Raw genomic sequence first — 21,085 nt, 5'->3', positions numbered from 1 at the left:
CACAACTACTGAGCCCACGTGCCACAACTACTGAAGCCCGTGTGGCGAGAGCCCGTGCTCCGCAACAAAAGAAGCCACCACAATGAGAAGCCTGCACACCGCAATGAAGAGTAGCCCCCGCTCACTGCAACTAGAGAAAAGCCCGCATGCAGCAACGAAGACCCAACACAGCCAAAAATAAAAAACTAAATGAAAAAAAAAGAATGAGTTAAAAAAAAAAAAAAGTTGTGCCTTGTTGGGATCTAAAATGAAGTGATCTATATTTTATACTGTTTCCACACCAGCATGTTATAATATGTTCCCAGAATAGCTAAGCTATTTTAACAAAATCTGTTACATGTTTCCATGTATACTTTTCCCCAAAATGATCAGATTTATTAACTACTTTTATTAAGTTTAATGTGACTCTACATTATAATTCCCCAATTTGTAATTCACGTATAGCATAATAAAGGAGCATATAGCATCATTTGTGCTCTGTTCTGTTATTAATTTCTTCTCTCCCCACCTCCACCCTGTTGCTCATCACACAATAAAATGCTTTCTTTAAGATACTTTTTAAAATGTGTTTGTACTTTCCACACAGAACCAAATAAAGAGAAGGAGGCCAGAACTTCACCAGCAAAAGGTGAGTTGGAGGGAGGGAAAGTGAGTCTGAATTCAACAAAGTTAGAAGCAGAAAGAGCTCAGTAATGATTGCCATGGAAGCCCCATAGAATTCCTCTGCATTATCTTTCATCAGTGTGTTTCAGAGTTCTTCCTTTGCATCTTATCTGCATAACCCAATCAGCATAATGACGAACGACGCTTTGATCAGTTTTCATTACATTTTTAAAAGAAAAACAACAATGATAAAAATATCACAAGCAGTTGTTGAGATGCCAGCAAATTTATTTGTAGTTTCAAAGTTCCCATGTGCATGTGAAGGAAAAGAGGTGTCTGGTCTTCTTGGGATTATACCAATTTGGAAAATTATCTTAATTACCCAGATTTTTAAAAATTTAATATTTTCATGTTACTGTGTAAACTGTTCCAGGTTTCACTAGTAATTTTGAAAACTAGCATCTCATTTTGTAACATTTGTGTTCATGGAGATTTATATAATGATTTATATAGAGGGACAATATCTTAAGCAAACATCACGTTATTCCTTATTGAATTGGAAATGTTTGTTTCTGTCCTGTTTTTCTATTTTCACTTTATATGGAGGTAGTCCAGTTTTAGAAAATGAATAACCTTTATCATATACTTTTTCATGGATCCATGAAATACTAATTCCTTTGTCTCCCCATGGAGGAAGTCATTGTCATTACTGACCATTTGTCTTAAGTAAAGGAGCATTAGTCTTCTACAGAAGAAAGTTTTCACGGAGGTAGACCTGACAATTTTGCTTTGTATGTTTGTATCATCATTTAAAAAATTTATTTTTTATTTGTGCACTGAATAACACAGTTTAGATTCTAGAATAACCCATTATTTCTTGACTACAATAAGACCTTTCTCTTTTTTTCTGGACACCACTCAAAAGCATGTTAAGTATCTCTTTGTTCTTACTATGTCATATTTCATTAACTAAGTCATATGATATTTTTGTCTTCTATATATTAGTAAAATACTTTTTTTCTTTCAGTACATTGGACCACTTTTCTTCAGCTAACTTGAATTTACAGCTCTCATAAATGAACACATAGTGTTAGTATACTTACTTTGTCCTTGACCTTCAGTGGCTCCGTGAATAGTAACATGAATGCTAATCCTGGCCACATGGGCCACAGTCTGAAGGTTATTTGCATATGGAATGCAAACAGTGCAAACTCCTAGAACTCCTTCCATGAGATGGGTTCAAGGAGGTTTGGACATCCTGGCTGAAGTTATTATAACATTCTTCTTTACAAGGCTGATGGCATACGCCTCTGTTTCCAAATTTGGAAAGGTGCTTGGACCAGGCTGTAAGGCTCAACCAACAGAGCAGATGATGTAATCCCAGAAGGCAAACTGTCAAATGTTTAAACAAAGCCTGTGCCTGACCCTTAATCTGAAAAGTCATATTATATTTGTATGCTTAAATGTGAAAATGCCTTTCTGTAAGTTAAAATCAACCAACCAACCAACCGACCAACCAGTCAACCAACCAACCAGTCTACCAATCAACAAAAACCCTTTTCCTTACACAGAACACAATATGATGAAAGAGCAAGGCCAGATGACCAAGAAAGGCATCCTGAAATTAGTAGCATTTTTTTCCTGACATTTGCAGAAGTTAAACAAGGTCATGGCCACATGCAGTCATGTGCCCAGGTACATAAACTGCCACGTATGTATTTGCTCTACATGCCTAGAAAGCAAATCAATTTAGGATAGAAAGGGACATCCCTAAATAAAGAAGATAGGTGGTGGAAGTTATTTCTAAATATACAATCCCCTTCAACCATTACTTACTTTCATCAAGGACAGGGAAATTTCGAAGAAAATACCCAAGTGAAAAGTAGACACAGTAATCATTGCTATTATGTATAGCCCTGGTTGAGAAAGAATTCTTGCATGAGCATAAACAAGATTGACAGGTGCAACAGACCTGCTCTCCAGCTTACACTAGAATCCCTGTCCTCTACCCTCCCCCAACCCTCAGTCTATCTAATTGTTTTTTTTTTTGAAAGAAAATTAATGTATTAAAAAAAAAAGAAGAAGAAGAAGAAAGAAAGAAAAAAGAAATTTACGGAACCATTCAAGTCAAATGTCACTCCTTTGTGCATCTTTCCCCTGACCATCCTAACTCACTTTCACTTTCCTTCCAGAAAAATTACTGCCCTTGGTAATTGTTGCAATGGAAGTAAAAACTTACTTTCTTTTCCCAGGCATCATCACTAACATTACCACAAACTATCATGAATGAACCCTGTGTGTATTAACGATCTCATAATTTGAGATGAAGATTCTTTTGGCATGAATGTGGTTGTCAGATGAGGAAGTGAATCAGCAGAAGTTCCAGCGAATTTCTCCTACATGCTATGATTTTTTTAAATTAAAAGAATGATTAAGATTTTTCTTCATTTAGGTCCCTTTACATCTGCAATATCTTTATGTTGGTGCTTCTTACTAGCATGCTAAAATATTTTTGTGCCATTTTACCTTTAGGTATCAGACAATCAACCATCTACTAAAATGTCTCTGCTTTACCTGTGTATTCCAACTACATGATTTCTTTGTAATGAACTTTGTTAAAAATTAATATCACTGTACTTCACGATTTTAAAACAACGATTATAAAATACAACATTGATTTAATAGATTTGGGGGAGAAAAAAACTCATTAAATAAACGTATTTATGATAAGATGAATCCTGATTTCAGAAGCAGCAAAGCATGGAGACATGTGTCTTCTCATTCAGAAAATATGATAAATTAATCAAATGCCTTACAACATGATGAATTAATGTTAGCTGTTTTTGTTATTGCCTTCCATATGTGGTTGTTTTTGTTGCTGTTATTATTTTGGTAACATATGCCAATATTTACTACAACTGATTACTCTGCTTGAGGAATTCATAAATTTGTCTACATCAAACAAGGTATTGTATCAGTATTTAACTGAGGTTTGTTTACAGTACACTTTAATTTTATATGCTTTTATTCTAAAATCTCAACAACTGTCCCAAGTACATATACTTTAAAAATTGATTTAAAAGGCAATTTAAGTCAACCATAGGTAGAAGTTATTTTATGCCGAAGAGAGCTTGGAGAATTATAGGAATGTACACGTTCCACTGTCTCTGGCATTCTCTCCCTCACATTCCAGATTTCCTTCTGTGGACCCCCCAAAAAATTCCAGGCTTGTAATATGAGACCAAGTTCTTTCCCTACTTTCCAGGTGTTCTTCATTGGGAACTTCTGTGTTGAAAGAATCATTTTTATGGTTTTATAAATGCGATTTTCACATGACTTAAAGACACATTTTGGTAAATTTCCTTTCTACATAGCAAGGGAAGATAGGTCTGTCGCTTTCGGTCCGTGGTGTCATGTAGGCCGTATTCTAAAGAGCCAAAAATAGATGTTTAAGTTTTCATCATCACTGTAGTCACTTTTAAATAGAAAACAAGAAAATATGACATATATTTTATTTTTTGTTTGAAAATGTTCTTTGTATGATGCCATGCCTTTCATATATGTGATGTTGGATCAGGCATAACCCAGAAGATTTAGATATTCAGTTTCCCTCCTAGCAGTAGAACCTGTTTTTCTATGGTAAATAAGAACAATTAAACCTTTCATTCTTAACCAACTCAACCAAATTCAACCAGGCAACTTTTCAAGTATTTTGGGTCAGAATCCCAACATCTTAGCTATATTTCCCAATCTAAGGGGATGCCAGGACCAAAACTCCTTTTATTTATTTATTTATTTATTTAAATATCAACATTTTGTTTTATTTCTATTTATTTTTAAAATTTGCATTTATTTATTTATTTATTTTGGGCGTACTGTACGGCTTGCAGGATCTCAGTTCCCAGACCAGGGATTGAACCCAGGCCACTGCAGTGAAAGCCCAGAATCCTAACCACTAGGCAACCAGGAAACTTCCCAAAACTACATTTAAAAGAAGGGAAACAATAAATGTTGGCCCTTGTCAACTGTATTTTTCTAGCACTTCAGTAAATTTGAAAATGCATGTACAATGACTCAAATATTGCCCACTGAGAAGTAATTACTGTTTGGAAATAATGTTGGATCATCTAGAGTATCTTTTATGATACTTTGAAGCATTGCTTTCATATGTGTTGTCTTAATAGTCTAAAATAGTTGTGTATGTCCCCCACATAGTCTTAACATTTAGTGGACTTTGAAACTACTCACCCATCAAATTTTTGCTTAAAATATGGCTTCTCTTTTTATTTCAGTTTTATGAACGTGTGTGAACACTCTTTTCCCAATCATTTTGCATTCTAAACAATTAACTCAAGGGTTTATTAGGCACTGTGCACAAAGCAAACAAACAACCACCAGACCTGTATAAAATGAAGTGTTCATCTGACTAAAAATGGTTCTAGTTTCTAGTTCATATAAAACAAAAGAAGCTCCTTTCTAGGATATGGTTGAGTTTTAAAACTTCATTTTCAAGAATTTTTACCGGACTTTAGATCAAGATTCTTTACATATTTTAGTAAATAAAAGCCTTCAAATAGGTGTCAAGAATAAAATACTACATACTGAGTTAAATGTATGGCAAATAAAATAGAAAAATTGCAAGGTATTTTATTTTTGGTTATGTAAAATTTTAATTATTTAGCAGTCTTCTGAAATACAGAATTCCCCTAAGAGCTCAGAAATACCTATACTTCCCCAAATGCAAGATTTTGTGGAAAGTTAATGGATATTCCAGGAGAAAAGGATTCAAATGTGAACTAAGTTTGGGAAATGCTAATAGTGTGTCATTTCTTATCTCCATCCCCAGTGCCAACACACATGAGCACACTGATGGCTTTGAGATATCCTTCGGTAAAAGCACACAAACAATACAATAAAACACAAGCATTTAACTTTATTTAGCCTAGCGTTTTCCAAGCTTCTTTGACCACAGAAAGCTTCCTCTGAAGAATCCTGAATCCCACAGTATCCAGTGAATCACCTCTTGGGTTCTGAAGATATGACATTAAGGTTTTCTATATATTACATTAGTTATTTTGTTAAAAAGTAACAAAACATATCTCTGGTTGACAGTTTAAGAAATTTCAGACTAGTAAATAATATATGTTGTAAATATACTAATAGGTTATACCTGTGCTCTTTTACCTCTTTTTGTCAGAAATTTTTAAAGCACTTTTTAATTAACAGTCATGTGCATTTGTTTTCTGTATCCTATTTTATATAGTCATTTAAGTTCATATTTTGAAACCCATAATTATTCTAATATTTTAAATACAAAGATTATTATTATTTACACTAACACTAGTCTTCATGCTTTGGGAGGGAAGGAGCAGAGGTTCAGATAACACCAAATACCTATTTAAGCATCTAAAATGTAAGACACTATGAAATTTAGACATTTTAGAAAAGGGAATATTCAGTGTCTTTGCACAAACGCTACAAGGCATATTTTGAATTTTACAAATGGGTAAATATTTTACACATATATAAAATATTTGTAAATATTTTACAAATTGGTAAATGTTTTTCAAATTATATCGGCCAACACCAATATAATCTTGGGAAAAAACAGATAAAGTCCCTATAATAATTATTGGTGAACTTAGTATGACAAATTGATTTATACTAGTTAATGTTGACTTTTGTTACCTAAATATAGAAGGGGAATTAATTATAAGGTTTTCTGGGGGTATTGAGTTTTCAAATTACATAAAAACATATGCTTTTATGTCTGTGTCCAAATGAATGTGGTATATGAATTATGCTGTCAGTGACTTTGGCTACAAAATAAGAACTCGAAAACCACCTCCATTGTTGATGTTATCAAGGATAGATTTTTAGCATTAATTTTTTTCCTAGCTTACAATTATATAAAACGTTTGCATAGAGTACCATTTTTTTGTTTGTTTTTTTTTTTTAGAGTACCATTTTTAAAGCTACTTTCATTGGGATTACCCAACTCTCTCACCCTTTTATTTGTTTATTTTTCTCTTTGGCCTTAAACACTGAAGTTTAATCTTTCAGGTGGAAAGTCTTCTAAGGCTTAGTAATCAGTTGAGTGTTTTGTGTAGTTTCTCTTCTTCTTTTGCAGATTTCTCTTTTTCAGGATACTCGGGATGAAGTTCTTTTCTCCTTAACTTTTTATTCCTCTTTCTTATTTCAGATGAAGAGGAAGCCTCCCCGCCTAGTGCCCTGCCTCCAGGTTAGGATGATTCCAACCCCTTTCCCCACTTTGTAATTTATTACTAATTGACAGTAAAGATAATGAACCGACAGAGCACCTTGATGAAACAACGCTCAGAGCAGGGGACTCAGATCTTGCCAGTGCCAAAGAGGGAAAATGTTGGCTTTAATGGCAATTTTTTTTTAAATTTAATTAATTTATGGCTGTGTTGGGTATTCGTTTCTGTGCGAGGGCTTTCTCTAGTTGCGGCAAGTGGGGGCCACTCTTCATCGCGGTGCGCGGGCCTCTCACTATCACGGCCTCTCTTGTTGCGGAGCACAGGCTCCAGACGTGCAGGCTCAGTAGTTGTGGCTCACTGGCCCAGTTGCTCCGCAGCATGTGGGATCTTCCCAGACCAGGGCTCGAACCCATGTGCCCTGCATTGGCAGGCGGATTCTCAACCACTGCGCCACCAGGGAAGCCCCAATGGCAATTTTTTTTTTTAACATGAGAAACTTCTTAAAAAGAGGCTCTCTTTGTGTCTTTATTCCTGTCCTGCCCCTAGGTTCTTTGTGAAATAAATAAAAGTAGTAACTCTTGGGTATAAATTTTAGGGGCAAAAATGTCTTTCATTTCCAGCTATATACTCTTTTCCCCTGTTCTTTAGATATTTGGATTTTTTTAAATTTTATTATTGTTTTTTAAATAAAACACATACTTTTTATAGACGTTTTCAAAATTAAAGCCCTACTGATTTTCCATCCAAGCCAACTTCTAGCTTTTTGTCTCTCCATCATGAAAAGAGACAGGATTTGGGGGATCCGAGAAGGTTGAAGTCAGCACTCCATTTTCTCCCCCTCCCCCTTGTATCATCCAAATCACGCTTTCCTTTCAGGTTCGGGTAGTCGGGCCCTGGAAAGAAAAGATTCAGGTGAGCACATGCCAGAAGCAAGGCGTCCCGACCCCATCCTAATATAGTAATCACTAATGATCTCATTTCTTGAAGCTGTATTTGATTCTAATCTTGGTTTTATTCAGTTTGTAGCTTTTATAGCAATCTCTTATTACATTCCTCTGACTAGAAAACTAATGCATTGAGAAACAATTAATTTTTCATGATACACACACACACACACATAAATTCAGGAATCTAGCCACGTATACCACAGGTTCATTTGTTTCATTATCACTATCATTTTTAACATTTGGCAAATACACAGAGATGAAGAGACTTTTAAAATCACCATTCCTGGGATGTATCGACATTAGATGATAATTCATATTTTTATGGAAATTTACATACAGTTGAAAGAACACCTCCAAATTCTGCATGGGGCCACAATTCTGGATTGTAATTTATTTATTCGTTCATTTATTCATTCAACAAATTTTTTTGAGTGCCTACTATGATCCTGCTATGGGAGTCTTATGGGCCAGACATTTTTGCAGACGCAGATATAGAAATGAACAAAACAAAAAAAATCCTTGCCCTCTTGTTCCAAACATTAATGGCCACTATTTGCTATTACTATGAATATTACAATTACACACAACATAAAATTTTAACATCAATTTGGGTATTTTTAAAAATTGTGTAATCACGTGACTACATTGCCTAACTTCATTGTGAAAATGATGGCCTATGAATAGAAATACTACGCATGATTGATACATGGGAACTAAAATAACTAAATCTACATTTCCTCCTTTTCAAGGAACATTAACAGGTTGAGAGTTGGCAGCCCACACATTTTTTTTCCAGTTATTAAGTGGCTAAAATGAACTTCTCTTCATTCAGTTCTCAGAGACAGGGGAACTTTCTACCGTTCTCTCTTCTACCCTCTTCATTGGAGTTGACTGCTGATTAATACCTTCTAAGCACCTGGAGTGCAAACTAGAAAATGCAAAATAAACTTCATTTCTAGCTTGTCTGTCTTCATGGGAAAGCCTCAAAGAGATTATTTTTCTTTCTGTTTTTCTAGTTTTTTCCTTCCCTTTCAAGACGCTCCTAGAATTCTTGAAATCTGTGCCTGCAGGTCATGATCTGTTACTTGTCAAAACTATGGCCACATCTATACAACCCTGATAGAATTATCTAGTCATACAACAGCGAGGCATCTAGAAATTCAAGGCCAGGCTTGTTTGACCTTTCCCACTTGAGCTGCAAACTGATCCATCCCTTTAGTCTTTTGCAACTCAGATGTTGTATAGACATGGCCTTATAGCCGGTCATCTGGAACAACAATGAGAGTACTGCTTTCATAGCCTGCCCACCATTATTTATCAGGGGAGAGGCAGGATTGGGAAACAAAGGAAACTTGGCTGCCAGGAAAGAGTAACAACCTTCCTGAAAAGTTTTGCTATTTCTAGGAATTAGAAAATGTTCCTTGATCCCATCGTGGAAGAGATATCCCTGTAAGAATGGGAATCTGTCACTCTCTACTGATGGCTGTCAGGGAGGTAGATAGAAAGAAAGATGTTATATTTATCCAGGTTAATTAGACAAAGAGAAGCTTCAGCGTTGACAAGAACAACAAACCCAGGTAAGTCTGCCCAAGAAGAACCTGGCCCTGAAATGATCCTTTTCCTCCTTTCTGCTCATTAGAATGGTCTGTTGGCGAATCACCAGCAGGGGAGGAGCAGGATAAGCAGAATGCCAACAATCAGCTGTCCACCCTGTTCGTGGAAAAGCCTCAAGGTGGAACAGTGAAAGTTGGTGAGTGCCAAGCATTAAATCCTGGGTTTTTTTTCAAATAAAGATGAAATTCACATAACATAAAATTAACCGTTTCAAAGTGAATAATCAGTAGCTATTAGTACACTCAATGTTGTGCAACCAAGTTCCCAAATATGTTCATCACCCCAAAAAGAAACCTTGTATCCCATTGAGAGTTATCCCTCATTCTCCCTCCAACCCCTGGCAACCACTAATCTGCTCTGTCTCTAAGAATTTCCCTATTCTGGATATTTAATATAAATGGAATCACACAATAATATATGACCTTTTATGTCTGGCTTCTTTCACTTAGCATAATGTTTTCATGGTCTATCCAAGTTGTGGCATGAATCAGTACTTCATTCCTTTTTATGGCTGAAAAATATTCTATTGTGTTATGTACTAAATCCTGCTTTTTATAACCTGAAAAAGTGAGTGACAGCTTTCATTTCAGTAACCCGTACACGTAGTAGTTGAGTGACTGGACCCTGGAGCCAGGGTAGGTTCAAATCAGTTTCCTCATCTGTAAAATGGGGATAATACCACCTGTGAAGTACTTTGAACAGTACCTGGTATATCTTAAAGCTCAGAACCAGTGTTCGCTGCCATTTCAACACACCTCATTCCATAAGATGATTATAAATCAGCAGACATGCTGGATCATGACATGTAGTATCTCAGAGAAAGCTGGTCAGACAGATGGCTCAACTTTGGATATATTCATTCAAAACGTATCGATTATACACCTCCTGTTTTAGAAACTGTGCTGAACACTGAGTAAAATATGTGATCACTCAGAATTTACAGTCTTAATGGGAGGAGCAAACAAGAAGAAATTTTAAAAAACAGATCATCACAAAAGCCATCACAAGTGCCATGAAGGAAATAAACAAGGTGGTAAGCCAGAGAATGACCAGGGGGTCCAGGAATTTTAACTAAATGAATTTTTATAAGGAACATATTGTAATCAGAACTAGTCTTTGACACTTACCAAATATTATGCAAATGAACACACAGCTGACTACAGTCTGAAAATTACATCTTTCAGGTCTAGAATGTAGAAGCACACTGCATGTGAATCAAACTGTTTGCTCCCCTCGTGTTTCTGCAAGACACCAAAATGCTAGGATGGCCACTGGGCTAATCCTTTGAGTCTAATGAGTCAATACAAACAGGAGTGTTGAAAAAATAAACTCAAAAAGATGGCAGAGTAGAAGGACGTGCTCTCACTCCCTCTTGCAAGAACACCAGAATCACAACTAGCTGCTGGACAATCATCAACAGGAAGACACTGGAACTCACCAAAAAAGATACCCCACATCCAAAGACAAAGGAGAAGCCACAATGAGACAGTAGGAGGGGCGCAATAACAGTAAAATCAAATCCCATAACTGCTGGGTGGGTGACTCACAGACTGGAGAACACTTATACCACAGAAGTCCACCCACTGGAGTGAAGGTTCTGAGCCCCACGTCAGGCTTCCCAACCTGGGGGTCTGGCAACAGGAGGAGGAATTCAAAGAGAATCGGACTTTGAAGCCTAGTGGGAATTGATTGCAGGACTTCAACAGGACTGGTAGAAACAGAGACTCCACTCTTGGAGGGCACACACAAAGTAGTGAGTGCACTGGAACCCAGGGGAAGGAGCAGTGACCCCAGGGGAGATTGAACGAGACCTACCTGCTAGTGTTGGAGGGTCTCCTGCAGAGGCGGGGGAGGTGGCTGTGGCTCACCAGGGGGACAAGGACACTGACAGCAAAAGTTCTGGGAAGTACTCCTTGGCCTGAGCCCTCCCGGAGTCTGTCATTAGCCCCACCAAAGAACCCAGGTAGACTCCAGTGTTGGGTTGCCTCAGGCCAAACAAACAAAAGGGAGGGAACCCAGCCCCACCCATCAGCAGTCAAGTGGATTAAAGTTTTACTGAGCTCTGCCCACCAGAGCAACAGTCAGCTCTACCTACCACCAGTCCCTCCCATCAAGCCTCTTCATAGCCTCATCCACCAGAGGGCAGAGAGCAGAAGCAAGAAGAACTATAATCCTGCAGCCTGTGGAACAAAAACCACATTCAAAGTAAGATAGACAAGATGAAAACTCAGAGAGTTATGTACCAGATGAAGGAACAAGATAAAACCCCAGAAAAACAACTAAATGAAGTGGAGATAGGCAATCTTCCAGAAAAAGAATTCAGAATAACGATAGTGAAGATGATCCAGGACCTCAGAAAAACAATGGAGGCAAAGATCGAGAAGATGCAAGAAATGTTTAACAAAGACCTAGAAGAATTAAAGAACAAACAAACAGAGATGAACAATACAATAACTGAAATGAAAACTACACTACAAGGAATCAATAGCAGAATAACTGAGGCAGAAGAACAGATAAGTGACCTGGAAGACAGAATGGTGGAATTCACTGCTGCAGAACAGAATAAAGAAAAAAGAATGAAAAGGAATGAAGACAGCCTAAGAGACCTCTGGGACAACATTAAATGCAACAACATTTGCATTATAGGGGTCCCAGAAGAAGAAGAAGAGAGAGAAAGGACCTGAGAAAATATTTGAAGAGATTATAGTCGAAAACTTCCCTAACATGGGAAAGGAAACAGCCACCCAAGTCCAGGAAGCACAGCGAGTCCCATACAGGATAAACCCAAGGAGAAACACGCCGAGACACATAGTAATCAAATTGACAAAAATTAAAGACAGAAAAATTACTGAAAGCAGCAAGGGAAAAATGACAAATAACATACACGGGAACACCCATAAGGTTAATAGCTGATTTCTCAGCAGAAACTCTACAAGCCAGAAGGGAGTGCAATGATATACTTAAAGTGATGAAAGGGAAGAACCTACAACCAAGATTACTCTACCCGGCAAGGATCTCATTCAGATTTGATGGAGAAATCAAAAACTTTACAGACAAGCAAAGGCTAAGAGAATTCAGCACCACCAAACCAGCTCTACAACAAATGCTAAAGGAACTTCTCTAAGTGGGAAACACAAGAAAGAAAAGGATCTACAAAAACAAACCCAAAACAATTAAGAAAATGGTCATAGGAACATACATATCGATAATTACCTTAAATGTCACAGGATTAAATGCTCCAACCAAAAGACACAGGCTTGCTGAATGGATACGAAAACAAGACCCATATATATGCTGTCTACAAGAGACCCACTTCAGACCTAGGGACACATACAGACTGAAAGTGAGGGGATGGAAAAAAGATATTCCAGGCAAATGGAAATCAAAAGAAAGCTGGAGTAGCTATACTCATATCAGATAAAATAGACTTTAAAATAAAGAATGTTACAAGAGACAAGGAAGGACACTACATAATGATCAAGGGATCAATCCAAGAAGATATAACAATTATAAATATATATGCACCCAACATAGGAGCACCTCAATACATAAGGCAACTGCTAATAGCTGTAAAAGAGGAAATCGAAAGTAACACAATAATAGTGGGGGACTTTAACACCTCACTTACACCAATGGACAGATCATCCAAAGTGAAAATGAATAAGGAAACAGCTTTAAATGACACAATAGACCAGATACACTTAATTGATATTTATAGGACATTCCATCCAAAAACAGCAGATTAGACTTTCTTCTCAAGTACGCACGGAACATTCTTCAGGATAGATCACATCTTGTGTCACACATCAAGCCTCAGTAAGTTTAAGAAAATTGAAATCATATCAAGTATCTTTTCTGACCACAATGCTATGAGATTAGAAATGAATTACAGGGGCTTCCCTGGTGGCGCAGTGGTTGAGAGTCTGCCTGCCAATGCAGGGGACACGGGTTCGAGCCCTGGTCTGGGAAGATCCCACATGCCGCGGAGCAACTGGGCCCGTGAGCCACAATTACTGAGCTTGCGCATCTGGAGCCTGTGCTCCACAACAAGAGAGGCCGCAATAGTGAGAGGCCCGCGCACCGTGATGAAGAGTGGCCCCCACTTGCCACAACTAGAGAAAGCCCTCGCACAGAAACGAAGACCCAACACAGCCATAAATAAATAAATTAAAAAAAAAAAAAGTTACTCCTTTCTCTAAAAAAAAAAAAAAAAAAAGAAATGAATTACAGGGAAAAAAATGTAAAAAACACAAACATATGGAGGCTAAACAATACATTACTAAATAACCAAGAGATCACTGAAGAAATCAAAGAGGAAATCAAAAAATACCTAGAGAGAAATGTCAATGAAAACACGATGATCCAAAATCTGTGGGATGCAGTAGAAGCAGTTCTACGAGGAAAGTTTATAGCTATACAAGCCTACCTCAAGAAACACGAAAAATCTCAAGTAAACAATCTAACCTTACACCTAAAGAAACTAGAGAAAGAAGAACAAACAAAACCCAAAGTTAGCAGAAGGAAAGAAATCATAAAGATCAGAGCAGAAATAAATGAAATAGAAACAAAGAAAACAATTGCAAACATCAATAAAACTAAAAGCTGGTTCTTTGAGAAGATAAACAGAATTGACAAACCATTAGCCAGACTCAATCAAGAAAAAGAGGGAGAGGACTCAAATCAATATAATTAGAAATGTAAAAGGAGAAGTTACAACAGACACCGCAGAAATACAAAGCATCCTAAGAGACTACTACAAGGAACTCTACGCCAATAAAATGGACAACCTGAAAGAAATGGACAAATTCTTAGAAAGGTATAACCTTCCAAGACTGAACCAGGAAGAAATAGAAAATATGAACAGATGAATCACAAGTAATGAAATTGAGACTGTGATTAAAAATCTTCCAACAAACAAAAGTCCAGGACCAGATGGCTTCATAGGTGAATTCTATCAAACATTTAGAGAAGAGCTAACACCCATCCTTCTCAAACTCTTCCAAAAAATTCCAGAGGAAGGAACACTCCCAAACTCATTCTATGAGGCCATCATCACCCTCATACCAAAACCAGACAAAGATATTACAAAAAAAGAAAATTACAGACCAATATCACTGATGAATATAGATGCAAAAATCCTCAACAAAATAGTAGCAAACAGAATCCAACAACATATTAAAAGGATCATACACCACGATCAAGTGGGATTTATCCCAGGGATGCAAGGATTCTTCAATATATGCAAATCAATCAATGTGATGCACCATATTAACAAATTGAAGAATAAAAACCATATGATCATCTCAATAGATGCAGAAAAAGCTTTTGACAAAATTCAACACCCAGTTATGATAAAAACTCTCCAGAAAGTGGGCATAGAGGGAACCTACCTCAACATAATAAAGGCCATATATGACAAACCCACAGCAAACATCATTCTCAATGGTGAAAAACTGAAAGCATTTCCTCTAAGATCAGGAACAAGACAAGGATGTCCACTCTCACCACTATTATTCAACATAGTTTTGGAAGTCCTAGCCATGGCAATCAGAGAAGAAAAAGAAATAAAAGGAATACAAATTGGAAAAGAAGAAGTAAAACTGTCACTGTTTGCAGATGGCATGATACTATACATAGAGAATCCTAAAAATGCCACCAGAAAACTACTAGAGCTAATCAATGAATTTGGTAAAGTTGCAGGATACAAAATTAATGCACAGAAATCTCTTGCATTCCTATACACTAATGATGAAAAATCTGAAAGAGAAATTTTGGAAACACTCCCATTTACCATTGCAACAAAAAGAATAAAATACCTAGGTATAAACCTACGTAGGGAAACAAAAGACCTGTATGCAGAAAACTATAAGACACTGATGAAAGAAATTAAAGATGATACCAACAGATGGAGAGATATACCATGTTCTTGGATTGGAAGAATCAATATTGTGAACATTACTATACTACCCAAACCAATTTACAGATTCAATGCAATCCCTATCAAATTACCAATGATATTTTTTATGGAACTAGAACAAATCATCTCAAAATTTGTATGGAGACACAAAAGACCCCGAATAGCCAAAGCAGTCTTGAGGGAAAAAAATGGAGTTGGAGGAATCAGACTCCCTGACTTCAGACTATACTACGAAGCTACAGTAATCAATACAATATGGCACTGGCACAAAAACAGAAACATAGATCAATGGAACAAGATAGAAAGCCCAGAGATAAACCCATGCACCTATGGTCAACTAATCTATGATAAAGGAGGGAAAGATATATAATGGAGAAAAGAGAGCCTCTTCAATAAGTGGTGCTGGGAAAACTGGACAGCTACATGTAAAAGAATGAAATTAGAACACTCCCTAACACCATACACAAAAATAAATTCAAAATGGATTTGTGACCTAAATGTAAGACCGGACACTATAAAACTCTTAGAGGAAAACATAGGAAGAACACTCTTTGACATAAATCACAGCAAGATCTTTTTTGATCCACCTCCTAGGGTAATGGAAATAAAAACAAAAATAAACAAATGGGACCTAATGAAACTTAAAAGCTTTTGCACAGCAAAGGAAACCATTAACAAGACGTAAAGACAACCCTCAGAATGGAAGAAAATATTCGCAAAGGAATCAACAGACAAAGGATTAATCTCCAAAATATATAAACAGCTCATGCAGCTCAATATTAAAAAGAACAACCCAATCCAAAAATGGGTAGAAGACCTAAATAGACATTTCTCCAAAGAAGACATACAGATGGCCAAGAATCACATGAAAAGCTGCTCAACATCACTAAGTATTAGAGAAATGCAAATCAAAACTACAATGAGGTATCACCTCACACCAGTTAGAATGGGCATCATCAGAAAATCTACAAACAACAAATGCTGGAGAGGGTGTGGAGAAAAGGGAACCCTCTTGCACTGTTGGTGGGAATGTAAATTGATACAGCCACTATGGAGAACAGTATGGAGGTTCCTTAAAAAACTACAAATAGAATTACCATATGATCCAGCAGTCCCACTCCTGGGCATATACCCGGAGAAAACCATAATTCAAAAAGACACATGCACCCCAATGTTCATTGCAGCACTATTTACAATAGCCAGGTCATGGAAGCAACCTAAATGTCCATCGACAGACGAATGGATAAAGAAGAGGTGGTACATATATACAATGGAATATTACTCAGCCATAAAAAGGAACGAAATTGAGTCATTTGTTGAGACGTGGATGGATCTAGAGACTGTCATACAGAGTGAAGTAAGTCAGAAAGAGAAAAACAAATATCGTATATTAACGCATGTATGTGGAACCTAGAAAAATGGTACAGATGAACCGGTTTGCAGGGCAGAAGTTGAGACACAGATGTAGAGAACAAACGTATGGACACCAAGGGGGGAAAACCGCGGTGGGGTGGGGATGGTGGTGTATTGAATTGGGCAATTGGGATTGACATGTATACACTGATGTGTATAAAATTGATGACTAATTAGAACCTGCAGTATAAAAAAAAACAAACAAAAAAGAAACAACTAATACTAAACTTTCTTTGGGTTATTTGTATGGAAAAATGTTAATATAAATGTTTCAGACATTACATGAAAATTCCAAAAATCTTATATGTTCTGGTATAATGTTATAAGTCATAATTCTAGTTATTACTTTAAAATGTATATCTCAGAAATAACTAAAAAAAAAAAAAAGGAGTGTTTACGTCAAAAAGATCAGTTTCATTTAGTCATATTCTTATGATTCCAGACTTGTCATTATCTTGCCTAATAAGGATGGAAAAAATCTATGTGTGTATATATATATTATATATATAATATATATACATACATATATATGTATACATATATATGTATATTGTGTGTTTTCCAATTTTTTTATTTCATTTTTTTCATATTTATGCATACCTTGAAGATACTGTGGATTTGGTTCCAGACCACCACAATAAAGCAAATATCATACTAAAACGAGTCCCAAGAATTTTTTGGTCTCCTAGTGCATACAAAAGTTATGCTTACACTATACTATAGTCTATTAAGTATGCAATAGTGTTGTGTCTAAAAAATAATGTACATACCTAATTAAAGATACTTCATTGCTAAAAAATTCTAACAGGGGCTTCCCTGGTGGCGCAGTCGTTGAGAGTCTGCCTGCCAATGCAGGGGACACGGGTTCGAGCCCTGGTCTGGGAGGATCCCACATGCCGTGGAGCAACTAGGCCCGTGAGCCAAAATCACTGAGCCTGCGCGTCTGGAGCCTGTGCTCCGCAACAAGAGAGGCCGCGATAGGGAGAGGCCCACGCACAGCGATGAAGAGTGGCCCCCACTTGCCGCAATAAGAGAAAGCCCTCGCACAGAAACGGAGACCCAACACAGCCAAAAATAAATAAATAAATAAATTTTAAAAAAAAATCTTAAAAAAAAAAAAATTCTAACCGTTATCTGAGGCCTTCAGTGAGTTGTAATCTTTTTGTAATAGTAACATCAGAGATCACTGATCACAGATCACCATAACAAATACAATAATAATGAAAAAGTTTGAAATATTGCAATAATCACCAAAATGTGACACAGAAACATGAAGTGAGCAAATACTGTTGGAAAAAATGACACCAGTAGACTTCCCTGATGCAGGGTTGCCACAAACCTTCAATTTATAAGCAAATGAAGTGACCGACAAGGGATTAATCTCCAAAATATATAAACAGCTCATGCAGCTCAAGATTAAAAAAACAAACAACCCAATCAAAAATAGACATCTCTCCAAAGAAGACATACAGATGGCCAAGAGACACATGAAAAGCTGCTCAACATCACCTCACACCGGTTAGAATGGGCGTCATCAGAAAATCTACAAACAACAAATGCTGGAGAGGGTGTGGAGAAAAGGGAACCCTCTTGCACTGTTGGTGGGAATGTAAATTGATACAGCCACTATGGAGAACAGTATGGAGGTTCCTTAGAAAACTAAAAATAGAATTAGCATATGACCCAGCAATCCCACTACTGGGCATATACCCAGAGAAAACCATAATTCAAAAAGACACATGCACCCCAATGTTCATTGTAGCACTATTTACAATAGCCAGGTCATGGAAGCAACCTAAATGCCCATCGACAGACGAATGGATAAAGAAGATCTGGTACATATATACAATGGAATATAACTCAGCCATAAAAATGAATGAAATTGGGTTATTTGTAGATACGTGGATGGGCATAGAGACTCACACAGAGTGAAGTAAATCAGAAAGAGAAAAATATTGTATATTAATGCATATATGTGGAATCTAGAAAAATGCTACAGATGAACTGGTTTGCAAGGCAGAAATAGAGACACAGATGTAGAGAACAAACGTATGGACACCAAGGGGGGATAGTGGAGGGGTGGTGGTGAGATGAATTTGGGAGATGGGGATTGACATATATACACTAATATGTATAAAATAGATAACTAATAAGAATCTGCTGTATAAAAAATAAATAAAATAAAATTCAGAAATTAAAAAAAAAAAGAAAAACTCACTATCTTCAAAGTGCAATAAAGCAAAGTGCAATAAAATGAGGTATGCCTGTATATGTTATTTTATACATATTACTTTTGCTTGAATTCCAAACAAAAATTATTTCCACTGATTTCCCCATTGCTCTTTTTCTGCTCCATAAACCTCAAAAGCAGAAGCAGTTAGAGTATCCTAAGAACTAGGGTACTCAAAAAAAAAAAATCAGGGCCCTTTCATTGTTCAATTCCAGCAGTGCCAGTCACATCATAGGCTATGCAGTGTATTCCTGTCTAACTCCTTCCATCCAAGAGCAAAACAAATGGCAATTTTAAAACCACAGTCTGAATTACTTGTGCTTTTTTCCTAGGTGAAAATATCACCTTTATAGCCAAAGTCCAGGCCGAAGATCTTCTTAGAAAGCCCACTATCAAATGGTTCAAAGGGAAATGGATGGACCTGGCCAGCAAAGCTGGGAAGCACCTCCAGCTGAAGGAAACCTTCGAAAGGCACAGTCGGGTATGACCCTGACCTCCTGCCGCAGGGGCTCAGCCAGCTCATTCCTCTGTGTGCGTAAAAGGTCATTTTCGGTTCATCTTTGACAGACTTCAGTCCCAGAACATCTGCTGGAGTTCCCATTTCTAGTGTTTACACTCCAGTGTGGTTGACCTGCTGTCTCCAGGGGCTTCAGAGCATTGCATTGACCCCTCCCATACCGAGAACATTGTACCGGAATCCCCAGATACAGAAACGTCTTTAAGCCAATGCTGAGGAACTGGGGAAATAACTGCAATGTGATGGCCTCTTTCTGTCGGCAAGGTAGGGCTGAAATATGTCCGGATACATTTCATTGCAGGTGTACACGTTTGAGATGCAGATCATCCAGGCCAAAGAGAACTATGCAGGAAACTACAGATGCGAGGTCACCTATAAGGATAAGTTTGACAGCTGTTCCTTCGATCTTGAAGTACATGGTAAGAGAGACTTCTAGTCTGGATAAGTTTAATTGTTTTTTGTTTATGAGGTATGAGAGGATAGAGGAGAATAAGGCCATTTATTAGTATGAGATTTTGGAAATAAAGTTTCCTTTAAAACTGTGTGTGTTTCTGATTGTGGTAGTCTCAGCAAGCTTGCTGAATTAAATTGTCATGAGACAATTTTAAAACAGAATTTGGAGGAATTTATTGTAAATATCTCTTATCCATGCTATCCATGCTATTCAATCTCTCAGATAAGGGCCAATGACTTTTTTTGCTGCTACTGAATGTACCTGTTTCGTTTGGTCCTCTTATTCCCACTCAGGTTTGGGGATAAGTTAATATGGGATGAAGATGCCAGGATACCCAGGTAGAAGGGAGGATTTCTCTTATAAGGACTGATGTCAGATATGGAAGTTCTTCATCTATATGTTCTGTGTACTGCCAAGAGTGAATTTAGTAGGAATAAATTAAAGGTATGTATGTACATAGGGGAAAAGACAATACTTTGATAAGTATACAAAGGGAAAGTTGACTTGGCAGCAAACATCATAAACTTAAAATGAATCCAAAGTGTGATGTAGCTACAAAAGACAAAGCTGAGGTAATTTAAAACCAGAGCATTACAAGTGTTATAGGATCTAGGTTTAGGAAGTGATACCACTCTCTATAACATGCTACTTGTTCCACATTTGAAGTAATGCCTTTGGCCATGGGTACCATACCTCCACTGGGATCCCTCCTGGAGTAGGGTAGCTGGGAAGATGAAGAAACCAGGAACTATGCCCCATTCAGCTCGAATATGTAGGTGAAGGAGGCCAGGCATTTATGACTCATTGTAAATAGGGGAAGGGCTGTCACACTGAAGGAAAAGGCCATTATCCATGTCCTCGAGAAGTGTTTAGGCAGATTAGAATCAAAAGGTGGAAATTAAGAGAAGGTGAATTTTGCCTTCACATTAGCACAAGCTCTTTCCTTAAAGCTATATAGAGACACAACAGAAGGTTGTGAGGGTCCCAGTCCAAGAGTTGTCAAGCAGAGGCTGGGTGACCATGGGTGGTGGTGCTGTCGAGATTTCTGTATTAAGTGGGAATTTGGTCCTGAGCGCTGCTTCTTCAACCTGGCCAGGCACCTCTGAGAATCACCTGAGGGGCGTTTTCAGAATATTGATATCCGGGAGCCCATCCCTGATCTGGTGAAT

The 21,085-nt window shown here is 37.3% G+C and overlaps 1 protein-coding gene across 14 annotated transcripts in view; it reads left to right on the top strand.

The window, feature by feature from the left end:
• Positions 1-21,085, top strand: part of MYBPC1 (myosin binding protein C1) — a 94,733-nt gene that overhangs the window by 21,769 nt on the left and 51,879 nt on the right. For 8 of the 14 annotated variants that reach the window (XM_057557112.1, XM_057557108.1, XM_057557107.1 and 5 more), the window contains exons 3-8: positions 587-628; positions 6,806-6,844; positions 7,701-7,736; positions 9,411-9,521; positions 19,278-19,426; positions 19,764-19,881. In XM_057557112.1, coding sequence (XP_057413095.1) covers positions 587-628; positions 6,806-6,844; positions 7,701-7,736; positions 9,411-9,521; positions 19,278-19,426; positions 19,764-19,881 — 495 coding nt within the window. The remainder of the gene's footprint in view (positions 1-586; positions 629-6,805; positions 6,845-7,700; positions 7,737-9,410; positions 9,522-19,277; positions 19,427-19,763; positions 19,882-21,085) is intronic. The other 6 variants (XM_057557117.1, XM_057557113.1, XM_007165803.3 and 3 more) reach the window with 1 other exon arrangement.

This window comes from Balaenoptera acutorostrata, chromosome 11 (assembly GCF_949987535.1).
Source record: "Balaenoptera acutorostrata chromosome 11, mBalAcu1.1, whole genome shotgun sequence".
NCBI classification, from domain to species: domain Eukaryota; kingdom Metazoa; phylum Chordata; class Mammalia; order Artiodactyla; family Balaenopteridae; genus Balaenoptera; species Balaenoptera acutorostrata.
This window is presented reverse-complemented; position numbering and strand designations above follow the sequence as displayed.